We start from the raw sequence: 21,285 nt of genomic DNA, 5'->3' as shown, positions 1-21,285 counted from the left end.
CGCACTGTATAGGGTAGGGTATTCGTAAGCCACAGCGTTACTTGGTATAATATTGCACAGACCTTTTTTTTTAATCTCACTTTACGGATACCCGGTCGAGGAATATTTATTAATGTTGCACAGCCCACTGAGTTTCTCGCCGGATCTTCTCAGTGGGTCGCGTTTCCGATCCGGTGGTAGATTACGTGAAGCACGGCTCTTGTTAAGGTTCGTGTTAGCAAGGTCGTCAGGTTTAAGCTCATGAGCTCACCTACTAGTTAAGGCTACGCTGAAATAGCTTCTGAAGGCTATCAGCTAAGGCAGGAAAAAGGAGATGTATGGTGTCGTGGGACCCCGGATAGGAACGAAGTTCCTTATTACAAAAATATTAATTTTAAGTTATATTCGATTCGCAATAACCCACGGTCATTCGGTAACGTGAGAACTTATTGTGGTACACTTCATTCACGGTTGTTTGCATAAGAGTTAGTGTATTGCGCAAACGAACGCTCTGAGATCGTGGTCAATGAATGATAAAAAAAGATGTTATTTTTTGTACGTTATAACAAAGTTAAGGCGTACACTGTGTGCATTACTAATAAAAATCTTACGTTACGGACGTTTTTTCTCGGTTAGGGTACCCCTCCGCATCGTCGCATAAGGAACTTCGTTACAGAAAAAAAAAAAACGCACAGACCTGCAAGTTAGAAGGAATAGGTCCATTGTCTTTGAGCCAAGTGAAATGAACCGGCATGTCTCCGGAAGTGACACTGCAACTGACTTGCGCTCGTTTTCCCTCTTGTAAGTTTGCAGAGAACGAAAAAGGTTCTATTTCAGGTGGATCTATAAAAAAAACTCATAAAATTAAATTTATCAAATTACTTATTTATGTTAATGTTAAACTATCAATTTACACAACGGTTACTAAGATTAAGATCCTAACAATTGTACCAGACTTGTCGTAATTTCAGACATTATTTGTTAGAGTACCGTCATAAAAGTATATACGCTTTACAAAACTCTGTATAAACGCGATGATATTAGAGACGAAAATTATGTACTCTGCAAGTATTCCCACAGAACTAAAGGTTGGCTATCAAATCCAGCTTACCTACAGCGATCTCTTGTCCCAGTCTTGATTTTAATTCATTATTTATGCCCATTATGCACGATTCGAACATGAATTCAAAATAAATCTATACTATACTATAAAGCTGAAGAGTTTGTTTTTTTGTTTGGTTGAACGTACTAATCTCAGGAACTACTGGTCCGATTTGAAATTCTTTCAGTTTTAGATAGCCAATATATTGAGGAGGGCTGGAAGGGGGAAGGCTTTATAACACGCTATGAGCACACAAGCGGAGCATTAATAAAGAATGTTTTAAAATCGGGGCTTTTTTTTTCATTCTACGTAAATGAAGTCGCTGATAAATTTTAGCGTTATCCCAAAATAACTATTCCAGGCGGACGAAGTCGCGGCCAAAAGCTAGTGCATTATATAAGCCTTGATAAATCAATAAAGCTTTTATATCTTGAATTTAGTAATACTAAGATAATAAAACTAACTGCTAACAACGAGCTGCAACTCCCTCCTGGCTATCTCTCCGTGAGGTCCGGTTACGGCACAAGTATAAGCGCCTGCATGAGATGCTTCAACTCTTGACACTTTCAGGCCGCCATCTATATTGCTCTCCCATTCTACTGGGCTTCCGTCTCGTTCCCATTTTACTGAACTGCAGAAGAAACATATCTTAAAAGCGATTGCTTAATTAAGTATTAAGTTGAAATATGTATTTACATAGGGTTGTGGGATCTTTTTAGAGATTGAGTACAGGTAATAGATAACAGATATATCTATCTAATATATAAAATTCTCGTGTCACAATGTTCGTTCCCATACTCCTCCGAAACCGCTTGAACGATTCTCATGAATTTTTTTATGCATATTCAGTAAGCCTGAGAATCGGCTACTATCTATTTTTCATACCCCTAAGTGATTAGGGTTGTCCACCCCTAACATTTTTTTTTTTATTTGGACATTTTTTTTTTGTTATACTGAGGTATTATGTGGTTGAATGAGGTTTTGTTATTTTTATTATATATTCCCTCATCGTTCACAGCACTACATACCTCTTTCACTCATTTACCACATCCTTACACACTTACAATAAGTTAGTTTTTTTACTAGACTACACTAGAAATTCCCTAGAAATCTTATATATGGCAAAATAATGTTTGCCGGGTCAGCTAGTAAGTATATAAAAATGAATTGCTGTTCGTTAGTCTCGCCAAAACTCGAGAACGGCTGGACCGATTTGGCTAATTTTGGTCTTGAATTATTTGTGGAAGTCCAAAGAATGTTTAAAAGAATGAAGAATGTTTAAAATGCTCGGAATTAAATAAAAATAATAATTTTGTTTTTCCCTTGATGTGTCCCCCGTCGGACGGATTCCTTTTGTTTGTTTTAAGTTTATTTTATACAAAAGCTTAGGTCTTTTGTTTATCTATTGAGGCACTACGAATCTGCCGGGTCAGATAGTAACAGATAAAGTATGGTAACAAGAAAATTCATTTTTGAAAAGCTAGTTTTGTAAAACACGCAATGTATGATAAATTGATTCGTGTAATCCATGTCTGCCCCAACAAGTCTAAGCAGAGCATTAAAATAAACGATCGTAATCTTGTCACAATCTTGAGAAAATTAAATCTATAAAATATCGTATTCACAATAATCGGATTCGAATGAAAATACCCTTAAGTCCGAAAACATTAGCTATATTTTTTTCCTTGGAGGCTGAAATTTAGTTTAAATGGTCCGCCGATTCAAGTTGTAATTGTTTTGGCCCGTAAACATCTGCAGCCTAAGCATCTAGTGTAAGCTACGATCTTGATGAAGTACAGGGATACATATTACAGTTTAACGACATGGAATTGAAACGACAAGTATGAGAACTTAGGTTCGTAAATGAAATTCGTTTTCTGTTTACGTTAATTCACTAGCTTAATACATTTACAGCTTAAAAGATCTTTACATCTGTATTCTATTATTTATCCCACACTAACTGGTGACATTTTTTATGACCTCCGTAGGCGAATCAGCCTACGGCCCACCTGATGGTGAGTGGATACCGTCGCTCATGGCTATCAGTAATGGCAGAGGCACGCCCTGGTCGCTGCTTACCGCTAAAAATAATAGGTTGGGGAAAAAGTTTCTTCGCATTTTTTAAGAAAATTCACAACATGTTGTAATATTGTTTATTTACATTTAACTAAAGTATGTAGGTACCATTTTGTTCAACAGCTTTTTGTCATCTTGTAGGTAGGGACATGATCCCATTGGTATAATTTTTTTTATATTTTGATAAATACCGCGACAATTGGTTTTGGCACTTCCTAAAGAATTCTAGAGATTCACTCATCTTGACGGTACGAAAAATAAATAAAAATCACGCATTTTCCTAATTTGAATTTATCTTCTTTAACATTGAAACTCTTAATGATACCAAAACCAGCCAGATAAATAGTATAAGCCAAAGAGATTTTATTACAAATTCATACATACTATAATGCGAATAGACTTTTACACAAGCTATTATTCAGATTTTTAGCTGTAAGCGGTATTAGTTGTTTTTCTGCTGCTACGGTCAGGTGTTCCAAATTGAATCCTGGACATACATTACTGAACATAGGCCTTCCCAAAAATTAGACATGATATGTGCTTCGAAGAATATGAAGTAAATGATCATTTTATTTTAAGTTTCCCTTTCATGACTTAAGACACACTGGCGTCCGCAAGATGGTTTTAATAAATTTATTTAGAATGTGTGACCTCAAAATACCTACGTTTTTATTTGATTAAAATAATTTTTTCAAATAACTTAATCGAATTTCAAACATTTTCTTTTTATCAGAACACATACATGTTTTAAATTAACATACCTGATAGGATAGCCGGAGTACGGGCAGTAAAGTAATAACTCACGACCGGCGACAGCTCTTATTGGTCCAATCGACCTGACGTATGGAGGTCCTTGGAATTAAACAATTTAATTTAAATAAAGACTCTTACATATTGCGAATAAAACTTATCCCCTTTGAATAATATATACAATTCCTTTGTTCTATTTCATTATTAATAATAATTTCCAAGACACCCCACAAAAAGTTAGGGTTGTTTCAGTATTAGCACTAATATTTTGTTTGTGATCATGGCACACTACGCACTAATCTACCGATTCACTGGACTCAGTAGTAATCCTGAAATACCTCAGAGCTCTGAACTAGCTAAGAGGTTAATTGCCTGACTCACCATAGATGTTAAGTCTGGAAGTGTGCGAGACCTCTCCGAGTGAATTAGCAGCTCGACAAGTGAATAAGCCACCGTCTTCTGATCTCACAGACGTGATGTTTAAATAGCTGATCACATCATTAGACTTCGTTGCGAACTGTTCCACGCTATACCTGTATAACAAAACATCGATGAAACATTGATGATAAATAAATGGGCAGGCAATTAATTTCCGCAGTATAGTAACCTGACACATGTAGGTATAATCATATTGCTTTTAATTATTTTACGATTGGATTTCGACTTCGTATTTATAGTCCACATTCTCAAGGTCGAAGTCCCTTCTCTTAAAAATTAATGCTGTATTTGCGGTAAAACATTACGCAAAAGGGAGGTTGAAATCTGTACAGCTTCAAGACACGTCTGCATCATGTGACATCTCGCTAAAGTATCCGGAGAACTTTCAGAGCTGATTCAAAGTTTACCTGTGTCCTTTTGCCATGGTGTTTAAAGGTTGACCATCAAGCATCCAAGAGAAGTGCGGAGGTGGAGATCCCACTGCTGAGCATTTCAAAGTGACAACTTGACCTGGTCGTAGCACTTGCTCTATGAAGGTATACTGGAGTTCTGGTGCCGTATCTATTAACAGTAAAACAACTTGATTTGTTGGAGTCTTATAAAAAATAGCGGCTCTATGATGACTTTGCACGTGCTGGGTGACCTTACACGAATTGCTTGTAACATGTAAGTGGTACCAAGCATGTTCTTGAGCACTGATAGATGGGTGATTGTGGTATGCTAGCAATGTGGGCTAGAAATTATTTAGAATCTCTACATTTGTCCAGAGAATTCAACTTTATCTGTGTTAGTTGTATTGCACCGCATGTTCTATGGCAAATTCTCTAAGGTATTATTTAGTATGATTCCATCATTACCGTGCAGCTTCCTTTCTGCTCAAAGGAAGCTACCCCACTACTTTGATTGATTTGTTTTACGACGCGCTTATAGAAAGCAAACAACCTATAAGACCTCGAGAGTTTCTAGGAATAGGCAACGGCTTCACTGTGTCTATGGTGCTGATGTATTTTAAGGTATGGTAAACGGTCTTGCCAAGAAGCGGTCAAGATCCATGTATCTATGGTATAAATGTACGCAGCGTGAAGGTAAAGCTGCGAACATTTATGGCTGACAATAAATTATCTAATATTGTTATTAATCTTACAAATCTGACAAAGAATATTAGAGCCCACATAGACAACCTATTTGTTTTTGTAAAAATACGTTTTAGTTGACAGTAATTAGGGTTTTTGGCAACAATTAAAAAACTTGTTTACTAACATCAAGCTTCGCTATCATTGCTCAACAATAAAAAAAATTTAAACATTTCTACGTCTATCATTTGGAAAACATCATATTGCTGGTACGAACCTCCCAGCCTCAGCTCAGCGCTGGCCTGTGCGGAATCCAGTTCATTTCTGGCTATACACTGATACACTCCTTTATCAGCTCGATGGACTGATGAGATAATAAGTTGCTCCCCGTTGTTGAGGACCCGGACCCTGCCACCCGCAACTCCAGCGCCAAGAGGAATGCCGTTGTGAAGCCACTCAAGTCGAGGGGCTGGCCATCCTCCCCAAGTGCAGTTCATTGTGGCTGTTCCTCCACTATTGACTACCTGTTGAGGAAAAGTATTGTCATTAAGAGGACTATTGTAATTAGGGTAAACATGAATTGGAATAGACATAACGTTGTCCGATTTTACTGTTAACTTCGGGAGTGGCTTAGCTCTCTGTCCCTGGCATTGCTGTCATTCAAGAGCAATGGTAACTACTCACTATTAGGTGGGCCGTGTACTCGTTGGCCTAAAAAGGTAAATAAAAACAATTACTATTCTACCTTTGCAATTACTATTGTTAGACGTTGGGGTTCAGGGTAAATAGGAAAATTCTACCGAATTACAAGTTAAAACTGTATTAGCACATATAACCTTTAAAACACTTTACAAATACTTTAAAATTCTCAATTCGCTTCTTCCGTATATTGCTATATTGGAAACAAAATCAGGGCATTCATCACTCAAGGTGAACACTTTTAACTAGAAACATGAGGTCGAAGTGACAACTGTATTTTAAGTAAATCAAATTGTAAATAAATTTTATAATCACAAACTCTTATGTTTAAATTCGATGAGTAACTAAGTGAAATTTTACAGGAATCATTTGGGTAAATTTATGGTCAATTTTATATTTTTACCCCTGTTATCTATAAGAGTAAAATATACACAATAGTTTCGTCAAATAAAAGAAAAAGATCTACATCAGATTTTACTATTGAAAATTAATTGAGTAATTAATTAAATCAATTACAACAATAAGCCTATGTTTATTAAATTTTGTATTAATCATTGGAGAAACGTTTAATTTTATCCGCGTTTCGATAATAACGATATCAATATTTCAGAACAAGCGTAAATATTGTCGCAGTACAGGGGCGCAGTCGAGGACTTATTTTTTAATCGAAAACTTATTTTTGCTAATATATTTTATTGCTTTCGTAGGAAGACGAGCATACGGCCCATCTGATGGAGGGTGATTGACCCCATGGACGTCCGCCAAGCGTTTATATTATACGACAAATAACTTCTTTTTCTGCACCTTAGCCCACTAGGTGCGGTCGGCACAGCGATTTTTTCTATTCCATTCTCGTCTATCAGCCATCATCTCAAGACTCACTCCTCCCTCTTTTTCATATCGTCATTCACATACTCCATCCATGTCTTCTTCGGTCGACCGTTTCCCCTTTCACTACCAATAAACGACAAATAACGCCGTATTAAATTACATGAGTACGTGATTGCCAGGTGCAATTGTAATTATAGTAATGTAATGTATATTAAATGTAAGTCATTAGGGGATAACGCATACCGGGTCCCTTTCTAGGACTCTCAAGGCCGAGGTCTTCGCCGCGGTATACCGGCACAGGAGACAGTCTTTGAGTCACGTACGGACACAGCTTTAAATGACAATACCGCACGAAGAAACAAAGTGTGACAGCGATGTCAGAGAAAATAATTATTAAATGAAGACTTTAAAGCAAAGATTGTATAATTTGTACTAAAGATAAAATATATTGTTACGCCGTTAAGACCAATGCCATCTATCGTCGAATAGCAGAAGCGAATATCAAAAGAACTAGTAAAGTCAAGAACGCTCGAGAAGCACGACGCAATCTATTATCAAATGGCGAAAGCGCATATCGAAAATACTCGACTTGTGAGGAATGTTCTCGATAATTCTAGGGATGTCGTATTGACTATAAAAGCGTTGCAGGGATGTTACGAAATTAGTCAGTAATCGGAACTATTCGAACTGAAACAGCGAACGGAACACCTGAAGCGAAGCGAATGAAGTGAATTACGAGTTGTAAAGTGTTCTGTGATTGTTCTAAGTGTTAAATAGAGTTTTGATTTGTAGGTCGGTAGAATTTTTATTTATCCCGAACCCCAGCGCGTAACAATATGAAAAATAAAAAAAAAAGAATGTTCCGTTCTCATTTATTGCCCCGATCCTATATGTAGATTATTCGATTCCAAACAAATACTCTGAGGTTAATTCGTTTCGACCTCAATAACTGAGTACGAGCCTGTAACAATCGTAGCGCGCAATGTTTGCGGTCGCGGTATCGAATGTAGCGACATTTATTTTACTTTACGATTCCCCATTCGTAGCTGCTATACAAAAATAAACGTATCAATTCTGTGTGTAAGGTTTATCGTGTTTTAACTCTTTACAAAAACATCTTTATGTGAAATTTATAGTTTTACGAAAAGAAGACGAGTCTTTTTATAGTTTTTTTCAAAATCACCTAATTTGGACATTATTGAATATGGGCTTTGATTAGCACGGTATTTGCAACGTCACGTATTTCGTAGTGACAATATTCGGAAGAGATAGCATCGGGGTACTAGCACAAATCGTAACTTAGTTTTACTCAGGTTCTTACGTAGGTTGCTTTAGGTTCAAAATCTCTTTGAAAATCTTTAAAAAGCTACAACTTCCTCATCATCGATTGACAATGATTTTCAACCTTATCCACTAATAACCAGTCCACTTATCCACTAATACCTATTCCAACGTCACGATTCCAAGTTCACTGGGGCCCGGCATTGTCCCCTGACTCTCTTCAAGCTATGTCTCGTAAACTTTTGGATTAAGAGCGTAGGAGGATTTTGGTGTAATGTCATGTTCCCAAGGCGCGTTGATGCTTGACAGATATCGGACAAAGTTAACCGAAACTAAACCACGTTGTACTGGTTTAATAATCTTTTGTATTAAAAAGAAAAAAGCGATTGAGAATTTGTGAAACAGTTTTGTTCCTGTATCAATTTTTTTTGGTGTTATAGTTTGGTTCTCCGTATTATAATATCCTTTGCACTGACCAGCTCATTATAATCTCGAAGCAGTCATGCGTTCGGACCCAGAGCTCTGGGTAGCCGTGATACAAAAACTTTGATCTCATACTTTGGTTTTCAGTCGGTGGTGGCATTCCCATGGAATATTTATATACTGCGAGCACCTGAGTCTACCTTATTGCGGCAGTATGAAATATGAATTTCAAAATATGATCATGATTTATGATTTTTGTTCAAACATATTGGATGAGTCGATTTCTCAATTGACGAGTCAGCGTCCACTGACCGAATCAAAAATGAAATGGCACATCTCGTTAGATCTCGTCCTTGTTTCAAACAATCTGATTTGCAATTCCTCGCCTAAAAGGGCGTCCACTAACAATCGAAGTCCCTTACAAATGTTTGCCTCATCCCTTCCAATCTGAAACAATCAGGAAGGGTTCCCGCGACCTTTTCGCTTCTCCGTTTTATTTCACTGTTATTCGTTTTAATATGACGGCGCCGCGGCGCAGGACGAATTCGTATTAACGTTCAACGAAATTGCGTAATATTCGAGCCAATAAATATTTTTTGGCGGCTTCGATTAAGCATTATATTTGAGGAAACGAGATTATATTTTTATTGTTAATGCTGTAGGTAGTTTTGGATGGCGCCGTCCGATTGTGCGCCGTTTTGGGCACCAATGTTTTTTTGGACCGTGCTGTATTTTGCACAGTAACTGTATTGAAATCACCCATGTGCACTTCTTTATTAATCACAGATGTACTGCTGCGCTGACACATTAGCACGTTGACTACACACGTCTATTGACTATACTCCTGATTATTTTACTTTGCATCCTTTCTTTATTACAATTGTTACTATTTTTAATTGTATCACGTTAGTCATTACAGGATTTTTTATTTTATTTTTATTGCTTATATGGGTGGACGAGCTCACAGCCCACCTGGTTTTAAGTGGTTCCTGAAGCCCATAGACATCCACAACGTAAATGCGCCACCCACCCTGAGATAAGTTCTAAGGTCTCAGTATAGTTACAACGGCTGCCCCACCCTTCAAACCGAAACGCATTACTGCTTCACGGCAGAAATAGGCGGGGTGGTGGTACCTACCCGTGCGGACTCACAAAGGGTCCTACCACCAGTGGAAATTACCGTTCAACAGGGCGTTTTGTAAGTCCGCATCCTACTGATGATAGGGAGTTTTGTGAGTCCGCACGGATAGATACCACCATTCCACCTATTTATGCAGTGAATCAGTAATGCGTTTCGTCTTAAAGGATGGAGCAGTCATTGTACTATGAAACCGAGACTTAGAACTCATGTCTCAAGCTTGGTAGCAGCAATTACGTTGTTGATGCTTATAGGCTCATTAACCACAAGGTAGACAGTGAGCTTCGTTTAAGCAAAAAAAGTATACGCAATCTTCATATTAGTGAATTATTACAAAACACATACACGAGGAGAGGAAGAGGTAAACCTAAGAAGAAATGGATGGATTGCGTGAAAGACGATATGTTTAAGATGGGAGTGAGCGAAGATATGGTATATGATAGAGGAGTATGGAAGGAGAAAGCATGTTGCGCCAACCCGAGGTGACTGGGAGAAAGGCAGGAGAAAGATGATGACATACATATTAATTTCTTGTTTTTTTTCTTTTCTTTTTAATTGGACGAGCTCACAGCCCACCTGGTTGTTAAGTGGTAACTGGAGTCTATGGACATCTACAACGGAAATGCGCCACTCACCTTGAGATATAAGTTCTAAGGTCTCCGTATCAGTATAAGTACATCTGTATCTGTATGAATTCTAAATCCAGAAGAATATCCTTCAAATTTAAAAAAAAGTATCCTTAAAAAATAACCACTTTGCACGAGAGTAAATAAAACAAGTAAATTCTCAACTGAAATATCTAATTTATTTTGGGAACCTGATTTTCTCGTATGGACAGAACAGTTAAATATTTAATTGAGAAAGCGAGGTTAATCTCGCAAGACAGTTTAGATCCCCTCCTCTGAAGGTCCAACTACAATATTTACAGAGGTCCGTGGAGAGTGTATATTTTTTAGGAGATCAGAAAAATGCTTCAACCTTGGAGAAAGCTTGTTGATAGAAAAGCTTGTGTCGAATAGTCTGGAATTGCTTTGGGCATTGTTATTTTTAATGTTTTTTGTTTCTGTCTATAAGGGCTGTTTTTTTTTCGACCGATTTTTTTTTGATGTTATCTATAGTAATAATTGCATGAAAGTAGTAATTGCTTTACAGTTACGACTGCCGTGTTCGAACTGTAATGCAAGATTGCTTTGATATCCGTGACTGAATAAAAAAAAAATGGGTTTTTTTTCTATTGCCCTTGTAGGCAGATGAGCATACGGCCCACCTGATGGTGATTGGTTACCGTCGCCCATGGACTTCAGCAATGCCAGGGGCAGAGTCAAGCCGCTGCCTACGGCATCTTAATTTCCATACCTCTTTCAAATAAATTTTACTAAATAATATACATACTAACAAATATTTTGTTAATATGATTGTAGAATTAATCAATATTGTAGTTAGGAAGGCTATTTTTAAATAATTCTGAGCGTCGAAATCCATTTAATCGGCATTTCACGAATGAATTCAGCCAGTCACTAAGTATCTACAGATTAATTCTCGTGACTTGAACTAAAATTCGTATTGTATAAATCAACATGTTTTCATGTAATTCAATCATGAAGTTTGCCTAAGTCTCCGCGAAATTTAACTAAAGCCCTTTCGCTGAAAGCCTGATCCAATTACATTATCAGACCATTTATCCTTAGAAAAACTTGGATTAATTAAAATATAATTCAGGTAAGGATATTTGGATATAACTTTTTTATATAATAAAAATAGAAGTTATTTTTTTTATTGCTTATATACGGGCGGTCGAACTCACAGTCCATCTGATTTTAAGCGGCTACCGGAGCCAATAGACATCAACCACGTAAACACTTATAACATTAAAACTTGTTAAAACTTGGATTAATTATAATTCAGGTGGTCAGGTTAACCCCTATATAAAGCGTAAATATTTTGTTAACGAGTAAGTTTCAATGCATTTATCGTTGAAATGTTGAGACCAATGCTCTGAAACCTCAGGATGCATTAAATCCAACCGATGACGTCACTCGCACTCATTTCAAACAGCTCCCCACATCTCTGATCCAAATGACAGACGCTTAAATGCTTGCTTTGAATTTAGACCCACATCAGGATTTTGGATTTTAATTAAACTATGTATAATATATATGTATTTGTTTGTATAATATAAAATAATTGTTGTGGGAAAAGCGTGTCTTGTGTTTGAAGTCGTCGTGGCCTAAAGGATAAGACGTCCGGTGCATTCGTATCGAGCGATGCACCGGTGTTCGAATCCCGCAGGCGGGTACCAATTTTTCCAATGAAAGGAAGAACATCAAATCAAATCCGCAAAATTATAATTTGCGTAAGTACTAGTGATAGGACCTCTTGTGAATCAGCACGGGTAGGTACCACCACCCTGCCTATTTCTGCCGTGAAATAGTAAGGCATTTCGATTTGAAGGGCGGGGCGGCCGTTGTAACTATACTGAGACTTTAGAACTTATATCTCAAGGTGGGTGGCGCATTTACGTAGTAGATGACTATAGGCTCCAGTAATCACTTAACACGATGTGGGCTGTGAGCTCGTCCAAAAAAAAAACATTAAAATTTGTTTGCTTGTAAGCAGTCACCGGGGATAGTTAAGTAATACTATAATATTATATAACCTTAAAGTTTTATCGCCGCGAGCTATATCCGAAAAAAAAAGTGCTACACAATTTTGAAATTCATATTTTATGGACGGCGATCTAATTAATTTTTCAATTTCGCTTGTGAAAAAAGACCGAGACCAAGAGGAAAAGTTCTCTTTGAGCAAATGACGAATTGAGAATTTGCTAAAGTGATGGATGGCATTCCTTAAAACGTTTACCTCAATCAAACATTTAATAAGCAGAAAATTACATATACTCTATATGAGTTGTCTATTATCAAAGGTGGCAATCTGTGCATTTGGACAAAAAAAATTTATTGATATGTCAATACAGATTGATTTGAATATAATCGTCTCCTTCAAAGAATACGGTTCAAAACCTGCATTAAATAAAGGTTAATAGTTAATCTGTTATTTATCTAAGATGTCGTTCTGAAGAGTTTTGTGACTGCCGATGGAATACAAAGTCAATAATTCATTTTTCTGATTTACCAATCATTGTCCAAAAGTCAGATTGCCGCCTTTGATAATAGTCGACTCATATATAGAACACATTCATCGTAATTTCCTGTGACCGTTCCAATAAGTGAATTAAATTACCCCTAAAATTGACGGTGTTCGTGTAGGTATGTATTTTTTCAATTACACGACGAGGAAAAGGAAATTCAGAACTTCATTAAATAGTGTTAATTAATTTATGTCGAACGCTTTAGAACGAATGTCTTTTGTGGTACTTCCTGAATGTTACTGACATAAGTTGTCGTCGCCGACAGCTATCTATCAAACGACTGACATGCTTTCCTGCTCAACGCCTCCATTCTTAAGTTAGAGTTCGAAGAACTATGTGACGTAATCACATAGCTAAGTGCATAAAGTATTGACAGTAAAGAAAGATGAATTGTTTTTTTTATTGCCCTTGTAGGCAGACGAGCATACGGCCCACCTGATGGTGAGTGGTTACCGTCGCCCATGGACTTCAAGAGCCAAGCCGCTGTCTACCGCTTAATACTCTCCACAAGCCTCTTTTGAAGAAGGGCATGTCATAGCGCTCGGGAAACACCGAGGAGGGGAGCTCATTCCATAGCCGGATGGTACGTGTCAAAAAAGACCTATGGAAACGCACTGTCGATGAACGCAGCGGTTCCAGATAATATGGGTGAACTCTGCTCCGATGGCGGGCGGTGCGATGATAAAAAGGAGATGAAGGGATCATCTCAAACAATTCCTCAGAGCACTCCCCAGTTGTAACCAAATCAATTAATATGAACCAAATATAAATTAAAAGTATAAGCGAAAAATTGCACGCGAACAAACATTCACTTTCAGGTGTTTATTTCTTAGTTTATTTATTTTCCAACCTACTCTGGTAATTGAGAAAACGTCCTTAATTGATTTATCCCATGTCGTCAAAAATGTTATATCAGCAACGGGCTCTTAGTAATTAGCAACTGGTTTAACATTTAACATTTACGCTAAAGGTGAGTACAATTGACTTTCAGATCACGAAAGAACTACTTGTTAGGCTCGGTAAAGTTTTGTTTCTTTTTTCTTCTCTCTTCATTTAATCTGTGAAATAATGGACGGAGAAAGCTTTGACTGGTGCGGAAGTTAAAAGCTTTTAAGCTGTCCCTAAACGAGAGAATATGGTTGCCATACCATCGTGTAAGTTTTTTTTTTTTTAATATCTATCCGAATTATTCCTGGAACAACATTGGAGGTCTAGTAAAATCAATCTAATTGTGCTGACCTGGGTGTGAGGTTGCGCGTGAGCCGTTAGATGCGCGTGGACAGCCAAATGAAGCCGCAACGTGATGTGGCCATGGGAATTGGCTGCTCTGCATGCCCATCGACCGCCGTCCGCAATCTGCAAACGAATATAAAATTAATAACCTCTTTTTTAATACGCTTTTATTAGCTTCAGACGTATGTATGTAACGGAATCTTTGAACATGATTTTGACCCCCTTCAAAACGTCGGATTAACTCGAAATTTGGATATACTTATTAAGGACCGATGACAAGACAATATTTAAAAAAAAATAGAAAAAGAAATGGAAAAGATTTAAATTCAATTAAAAAATGAAATATAAATAATGGTTTTAAAAAAAACTAACAAAATACGCCTTTATAGAAAATCCAACTAAAAAATAGAAAAAAAGTTTGAATAAAAAATTTGAATTAAAAATAGAGTAAGAAAAAATAATTTTATTGAAAAAAGTGTAAGGTGCTTTTCAGGATATTATCAAAATAACTCTTTTACTCATATCTGCTTATAAAATGTTTATAGCTATAAATATTTTATAAACAGATATGAGTAAAGAATTGGTATATAAGAAATGGTATAAGTACCTACCATGCACCCCATTATTTTTTTCATTAATTTTTTTTTATTCATTATTATTTCATTAATTTTTTTAAATATCGAATTTTTTCTTTAGTGTCACTTAGCCGCTGATATCATAGTCTATTTATTGGATTTGATCAATGAGTTTCTCGCCGGATCTTCTCAGTGGGTCGCGATTCCGATTCGGTGGTAGATTTTGCGAAGCACTGCTCTTCCTAGGGTTATTTTTATCAAACTCTCTCAGGCTGAGCCCGTGAATTCACCTACTAGTGTTAAGGTTAGCTGAAATAGCCTCTCAAGGCTATCAGCGAAAAGGGGGGGGGGAATGATTTGAAACAATGAACAAAGCTTTGGTGGCAGAGTGTTTTCTTTCATCATACAGCAATCAAGCATTTGAAGGTTTTTAGTAAATATCTTCTTCTTTTTTTCTCTACCTTATTCTATCTGCCGTCATCTCAACACTCACTCCTCTCTCTCTCATATTGTCATTCACACACTCCATCCATGTCTTCTTTGGTCGACCTCTTCCCCTTCTACCCCTATTAGTAAATATCTCAATCCCATTGAAATATTGATTGCTTTTCCCACATTGGTACTTAAAATTCTGGTAACGTTCATTTGGGGTCATTTGGTCGTCTAAACTAATAACAATTAATGTCAGGATATGTTTATTTTGGGAACACTGGTTCCATTAAAGAACTCTCGTTCTGTCTGTGTACAGTATGTTCTGTCAGGAGTGCTCTCAGGATTTTTTTGGGAAGATCTTATTATGTATTTTCATAGCATGGCTAACGACTCCCAACTCGTCCAGCAATAACATTAACCATTTGGTTTTGGTAATAGCTCCCACTCTAAGGATCTTTCATCATATTCTTCACGACTAGGTGTGAAATGGATGGGTAGGATTAACTGCATTTAACTGCACCATTCTACTGCCCATAAGCAACAGTGAGCATTGAGAAATAGGTCTCTCATACGGTAATTTACCTTCGTATAAATTAACAATGTCACCTCTGTTTGTTTCACTGTTACCTCTGTTTGTTTCACTGTTACCTCTGTTTGTTTCAATGTTATCTCTGTTTGTTTTAATGTTACCTCTGTTTGTTTCACTGTTACCTCTTACCTCTGTTCTCCTTATTGACAGCGCGTCATGTGTTTTGCTGTAGCGACCGTTGCCTTCACCGTCTCGTATTTCCCGCAGAACGCCACCAGCTGTCTCTCGGTACCACCTGTATCGACAGATTTAACGTGTGATGACTGATCAACCTTTGTTCCGTTAAAATAGCTGAGGTTTTTTTTTTGAGAAGCGTACCAGAACTAAATATCTGGTACGAAAGATGAAATTAAATATTAATTAAGTAAAATCAATTTAAATAAGTTTGAGAGTGGACAGCGCCACCAACTTTGAGAAATGAGATCACAACCTCAATTTTTATTTTATTTATTTATGGTATAGATGGGTGGACGAGCTCACAGGCCACCTGATGTTAAGTGGTTACCGGAGCCCTTAGACATTTATAACGTAAATGCCGCAACCCACCTTGAGATATGAGTTCTAAGGTCTCAATATAGTTACAACGGCTGCCCCACCATTCAAACTGAAACGCATTACTACTTCACGGCAGAAAATATGCAGAGTGGTAGCACCTACCAACGCGCGGACTCACAAGGGCATATCTCAGTAATTACGTAAATTATTAAATTTTATGGGTTCGACATTTGATTACATGATATTCTTACATCGAAGAAAGTTGTTCGTTAACACAATGCCGTTTTAGGCATGGATTTTCTTTAAAAAAATTGATGCCTACGCGAATATGGACTTATCATTCGATACAAGTGCGTCGGGGACCTTATCCTTGAAGCCACGACGGCTTAATGCATACCATTAATGCGATGTAGCTTAGTATTGGCATTGGTCTTAGTATTACAAATAGAAAAATTATCCACTCGCCGAATGTCTCTAAGGCAAATTTTGTCTTTCTCGAAGGTTGCTTGTTCATCACTACATAGTATAAAACAAAGTCGCTTTCTCTGTCCCTATATCTGTCCCTATGTATGCTTAAATTTTTAAAACTACGCAACGGAATTTGATGCGGTTTTTTTTAATAGATAGAGTGCTTGAAGAGGAAGGTTTATATGTATAATAACGTCCATTATATAGTGGAGAAATCAATAATAAATTACAGTTTCCGAAGCGAAGCGAGGGCGGGTCGCTAGTTTACAATACGCGGCTCCCCCCAAGAAAGTAAACCAATTTCGTATGAATAGCTGTCCCTGAATCGACTATTATGATTCGAGCACACTCCGTATATCCGGTTCCTGGAGTTTGAAAAAAAAAAGAGGGGAACTGTTGAGTGAACTCCTTCCTTCAGCTACCGAATTCTTAATGTCACATTACTATGATTTCTTAGTGTGTTAATATAATTGACTTTTTCTCTTGACGTTAAAGAGTTACGCAAGTCCAAGGATACCACAACATAAACTTAGAATTAATTGCTAATAGCATTTTTAAGGGATTTTATTACCTGGTAACTAAGACCTTTAGGTCAAGTCTTTTTTTAATTTTAATGAAAACTTTTTTTATTTGAATAATGATATTGTGAAATGAAATGAAATGAGATGATATGGGATGAATTATAATCTCAGTAAAATGGTGGTCATTTACTCAGACTTTTTTCCAGGACCCCGAGAAATTACGTTCAGCGGATTTGTTTCATTTTTTCACATTTGTGCACTTTCACAGATATTAAACAGTTAATAAACCAGCGTTATTACACATTTAAACTGAAGAAACACTAAATAGACAAAATAAAACAAATCACACAACTTGACTCCTCGCGTTCCCGTCAAAAAGTCCTAATACTATTTAATGATTGCCATAAGTTTGAGGTAAATAAAAAACGATAAGACATGACTTAAAGGTCTTAGTTACCAGGTCATAAAATCCCTTAAAAAAATAACACGGTGATATTGACATGTGCGCAAACAACCTTACGAATTAAAGTACGTACGAAATATTTTTCATACAGCGTATTTGCATTGAATAGCCGTAGGAATCCCGCGGGTTCGGTTGCTAGGCAACGGCACGCCTCTCCGCCGGTCATTAGCGACAAACAAAAAGAAAGCAAACGCTCACCTTTGTAGTTGTAAGCGCCCCACAATTGTTCTTTGAGTAAATCTTGTGGTGTTTTGTTAATGTTTATTTGGATTATTAATCGTGAAATCTGGTTTGGACGAGGTCTTTCTCTGGATAGTTTACTTCTGAGAGTCGAGATATTTTTAAAGATAGAGAGTGATTAGAAGTAAAGTAAATTTACTGATCAAACAGTAGTCGATCTTTCTTTGGATATTTTACCTCTGAGAGTCAAGATATTTTTAAAGATAGAGAGTGATTAGAAGTAAAGTAAATTTACTGAGTAAATAGTAGTCTCCTAATAATGAGTCTATGTAGAGGCATTGTAAGGCATTACTATTGTGTATCCTACCTTTTTCTGCTGCTAAGTTGATACGCGCTCCAGTTCAAGTGGTGGAACAATTGGATTTCGTTTTTTATACATAAACGGGTGAACGAACTCATGACCCATCTGGTGTTAATGGTTACCGGAGCCATAGACATCATCACATGTATGCCGTCACCCACTTTGAGGCTTGAGGCTTACGTTTGAATTGTTTAGTAATTACTATTAACAAAATTTTTACGGGTTTGATTATTACTTGCACATTTGGATCGCTCGATACGTTTACGTCGTTACGGTCGGTTACATCTTATTTTTTGTAAAAGTAGTTTTAATTTTATCTTTAAATGTTTTGTAAAATGATCACTTACCTCCATTGTTATCTGTAATTGTTTATAAATTATAAGCGGCTTGAAGCGCAATTAAGGTATCGAGTGTCGGTCTAATTAACAGCGTCGTTTAAGAGTGTACATTTACAAAAGTGAAACTTTATTTGTTACGTTGAAATTGAAGTACTTCCGATTAGTTAAGAGCACTTAATTTAATAAATTATAATTAATTGGGAGAAGATTCGTTTGGCCGTAGCTTTGAAAAACATAATAAATCTTAATCACAGTTTGAATCAAAGTGACGTAAATTAAAATTTAATTTGGGGATATTTGCAATTAGTATTTTAATTATTAGTAGCTGACCCGGCAGACTTTGTAGTGCCTCCATCGATAAATAAAAGACCTAAGCTTGTGTATAAAATAAACTTAAAACAAACAAAAGGAATCCGTCCGACGGGGGACACATCAAAGGAAAAACAAAATTGTTATTTTTGTTTAATTCCGAGCATTTTCATATTTTAAACCTTTTAAACTTTCTCTGGACTTCCACAAATTATCCAAGACCAAAATTAGCCAAATCGGTCCAGCCGTTCGTGAGTTTTAGCGAGACTAACGAACAGCAATTCATTTTTATATAAGTATATATTATTATAGAAGAAGAAGATAGAAGATAATAGATTAGTTTTTTCTGTGTAAGTTGATAGGCAAGCCCGAATTGGTTTTAAGACGCTGTCATCTAGGTACGCATCTGCCTATTCCTACGGTAAAGTGGTTTTTAAAGTTATAGGGTTCCGGGTATTGGTAGAATAGCCATTTTTATAACCAGGTGGACTTTTTTTTACTGCCCTTGTAGGCAGACAGACAAGCATACGGATACGGCACACCTGATGGTCAGTGGGTACCGTCGCCCATGGACTTCAGCAATTCCAGGGGCAGAGCCAAGCCGCTGCCTATCGAGCAACCTCAACCTCATGTCTCGAGGTTGGTGGCCCAATCGCCACGAAACGGGCATCCGGCGTCATATAAGATTTTCAAGAAATCTTGTAAGATTAATAAACCCGTCCAACCCGGGTTGACGTCACTCACCTTATTGACACGTGTGACGTACTGCGTACCCAACTCGAGTGTGTCTATCGACGCGGATAAACACTGAATGGTTCTTCTCAGTGGGTCGCGTTTCCGATCCAGTGGTAGATTTTGTGAAGCACGGCTCTTGCTAGGGTTTGTGTTAGCAACGCTGTCAGGTCTGAGCCCCGTGAGCTCACCTACTAGTTAAGGTTACGCTGATATAGCCTCCCAAGGCTCTCAGATCAGGCAGGAAAAAAAAACTGAATGGTGAGCCGAATCTTTTTATGTATACACAAGCTATCTCACAATTTGCTGGATATTGTCATCGTCCGCCATGATACCTTAATATAAACTCTGAATTGAAGCTTGTAAGGTATACTAAAAGGTAGGCTAAAACAATAGGTAGACAATAGAATAACGCTCGCTTGGTGTTAGGTCGTCACGGCCGCTCAAGTTCATGGGTAATGTCAGATACATGGCAAAGCCGCAGTCTATCGCCATAGACTCTCCTCAAACATCGTTTGAACACAGAAATGTGTTATCTCTCAGAAAACACCATCGATGGGAGTTAATTTCGAAACAGTATGGTAAGAGGCATCTCTGTCAACGTACTGTGATGAACGCGCCGGTTCTAGTCAGTAGGTATTAAATGTTTTTGGATATCATGCTATGCGATGATAGAAACGACTTATACGTCAAGAAATACTATTCTAGATCGATAGTTCCCAGTCAATCCTCTGGCCTCAATCGATTTGGTAATTATCACATCACCAAACGCTGAACTTGTCAAAAGTCTACTCTATATGTCAATTCGGACATGAACTTCAGGTCTCACAGCAAACTGTGACCGTTTTACGACTGGCCGTAGTTCTATGAATAGTAAAAAACAGAATTGTTCAAAGAAAACTTTTTATTGAACTGTTCTTTATTACAAAGGTTTTTATTCCCACCGGCCATTCCGATAGAGGCACCCGTCACGTGCGGACGTGCTCATCGTCCACTCGATCGCCCGGTCTTTGTTCGCCCGGCTTTTGTTAGCCCGGCCATTGTTCGCGCGGCCTGTGTTTGTGGTACATCTGCCGACTAAGTGCTCTTTCTGGAAGTTTTTATTTGTCTTGTTTCCTTTTGTTGTTTCTGTGTTCGTGGTACATCTGCCGATAAAGTGGTTTCCTGCAAGTATTTATTTGTTTTGTTTCTTTTCGTAATTTCTGTTTTGTTGTGCTTTTTCTTTGTCCTGTAGTAATCGCGCCGCATTGCCACCTGTGTTCAATAGAACCGCTCAGGTCCGAGAAGTTGGGGCCTCGCCGCAAGGCGAGTGTTTTCAAGACCCGGGGCCGCCCCACCTGGGTACTCAGCGATCATGGACGCTGTATTCGCGGAATTCCTCCGACTTCGCCACCCACAGCTCGCCTCAGAGTTTCTGGCCTTCAAGGCCAATCACACTGCGAGCCCTCTCGAGGACTCCGCCGCGCTCGCTGCTCCTGCGTCGCCTGTACCTGCGTGCAGAGCTTCTGCATTGAGCACCGCAGCCTCTGTCGTGCCTGCCGCTCCCGTGTCGCCTATACTGGCGAGAAAAGCTGCTGCGTCGTCCGCCGTGACCATCGTTTCAGCTGAGCGATCATCCGCGGCCTCCGTCGCGCCCTCTAAAACACCTACA

The 21,285-nt window shown here is 37.8% G+C and overlaps 1 protein-coding gene across 3 annotated transcripts in view; it reads right to left on the bottom strand.

Moving 5' to 3' along the window:
- LOC101746375 (cell adhesion molecule Dscam2) overlaps nt 1-21,285 on the bottom strand; it is a 188,584-nt gene that overhangs the window by 35,478 nt on the left and 131,821 nt on the right. For all 3 annotated transcript variants that reach the window (XR_002430208.3, XM_012688428.4, XM_038011129.2), the window contains exons 8-15: nt 15,897-16,002; nt 14,178-14,294; nt 5,696-5,942; nt 4,753-4,906; nt 4,289-4,440; nt 3,919-4,009; nt 1,546-1,712; nt 677-822 (exon numbers count right to left, since the gene is read on the bottom strand). Coding sequence is in view for 2 of the 3 variants with exons in the window: in XM_012688428.4 (XP_012543882.3) it covers nt 677-822; nt 1,546-1,712; nt 3,919-4,009; nt 4,289-4,440; nt 4,753-4,906; nt 5,696-5,942; nt 14,178-14,294; nt 15,897-16,002 (1,180 nt within the window). In the remaining variant the exon portion in view is untranslated. The remainder of the gene's footprint in view (nt 1-676; nt 823-1,545; nt 1,713-3,918; nt 4,010-4,288; nt 4,441-4,752; nt 4,907-5,695; nt 5,943-14,177; nt 14,295-15,896; nt 16,003-21,285) is intronic.

Source organism: Bombyx mori, chromosome 5 (genome assembly GCF_030269925.1).
Source record: "Bombyx mori chromosome 5, ASM3026992v2".
Lineage (NCBI taxonomy): Eukaryota > Metazoa > Arthropoda > Insecta > Lepidoptera > Bombycidae > Bombyx > Bombyx mori.
This window is presented reverse-complemented; position numbering and strand designations above follow the sequence as displayed.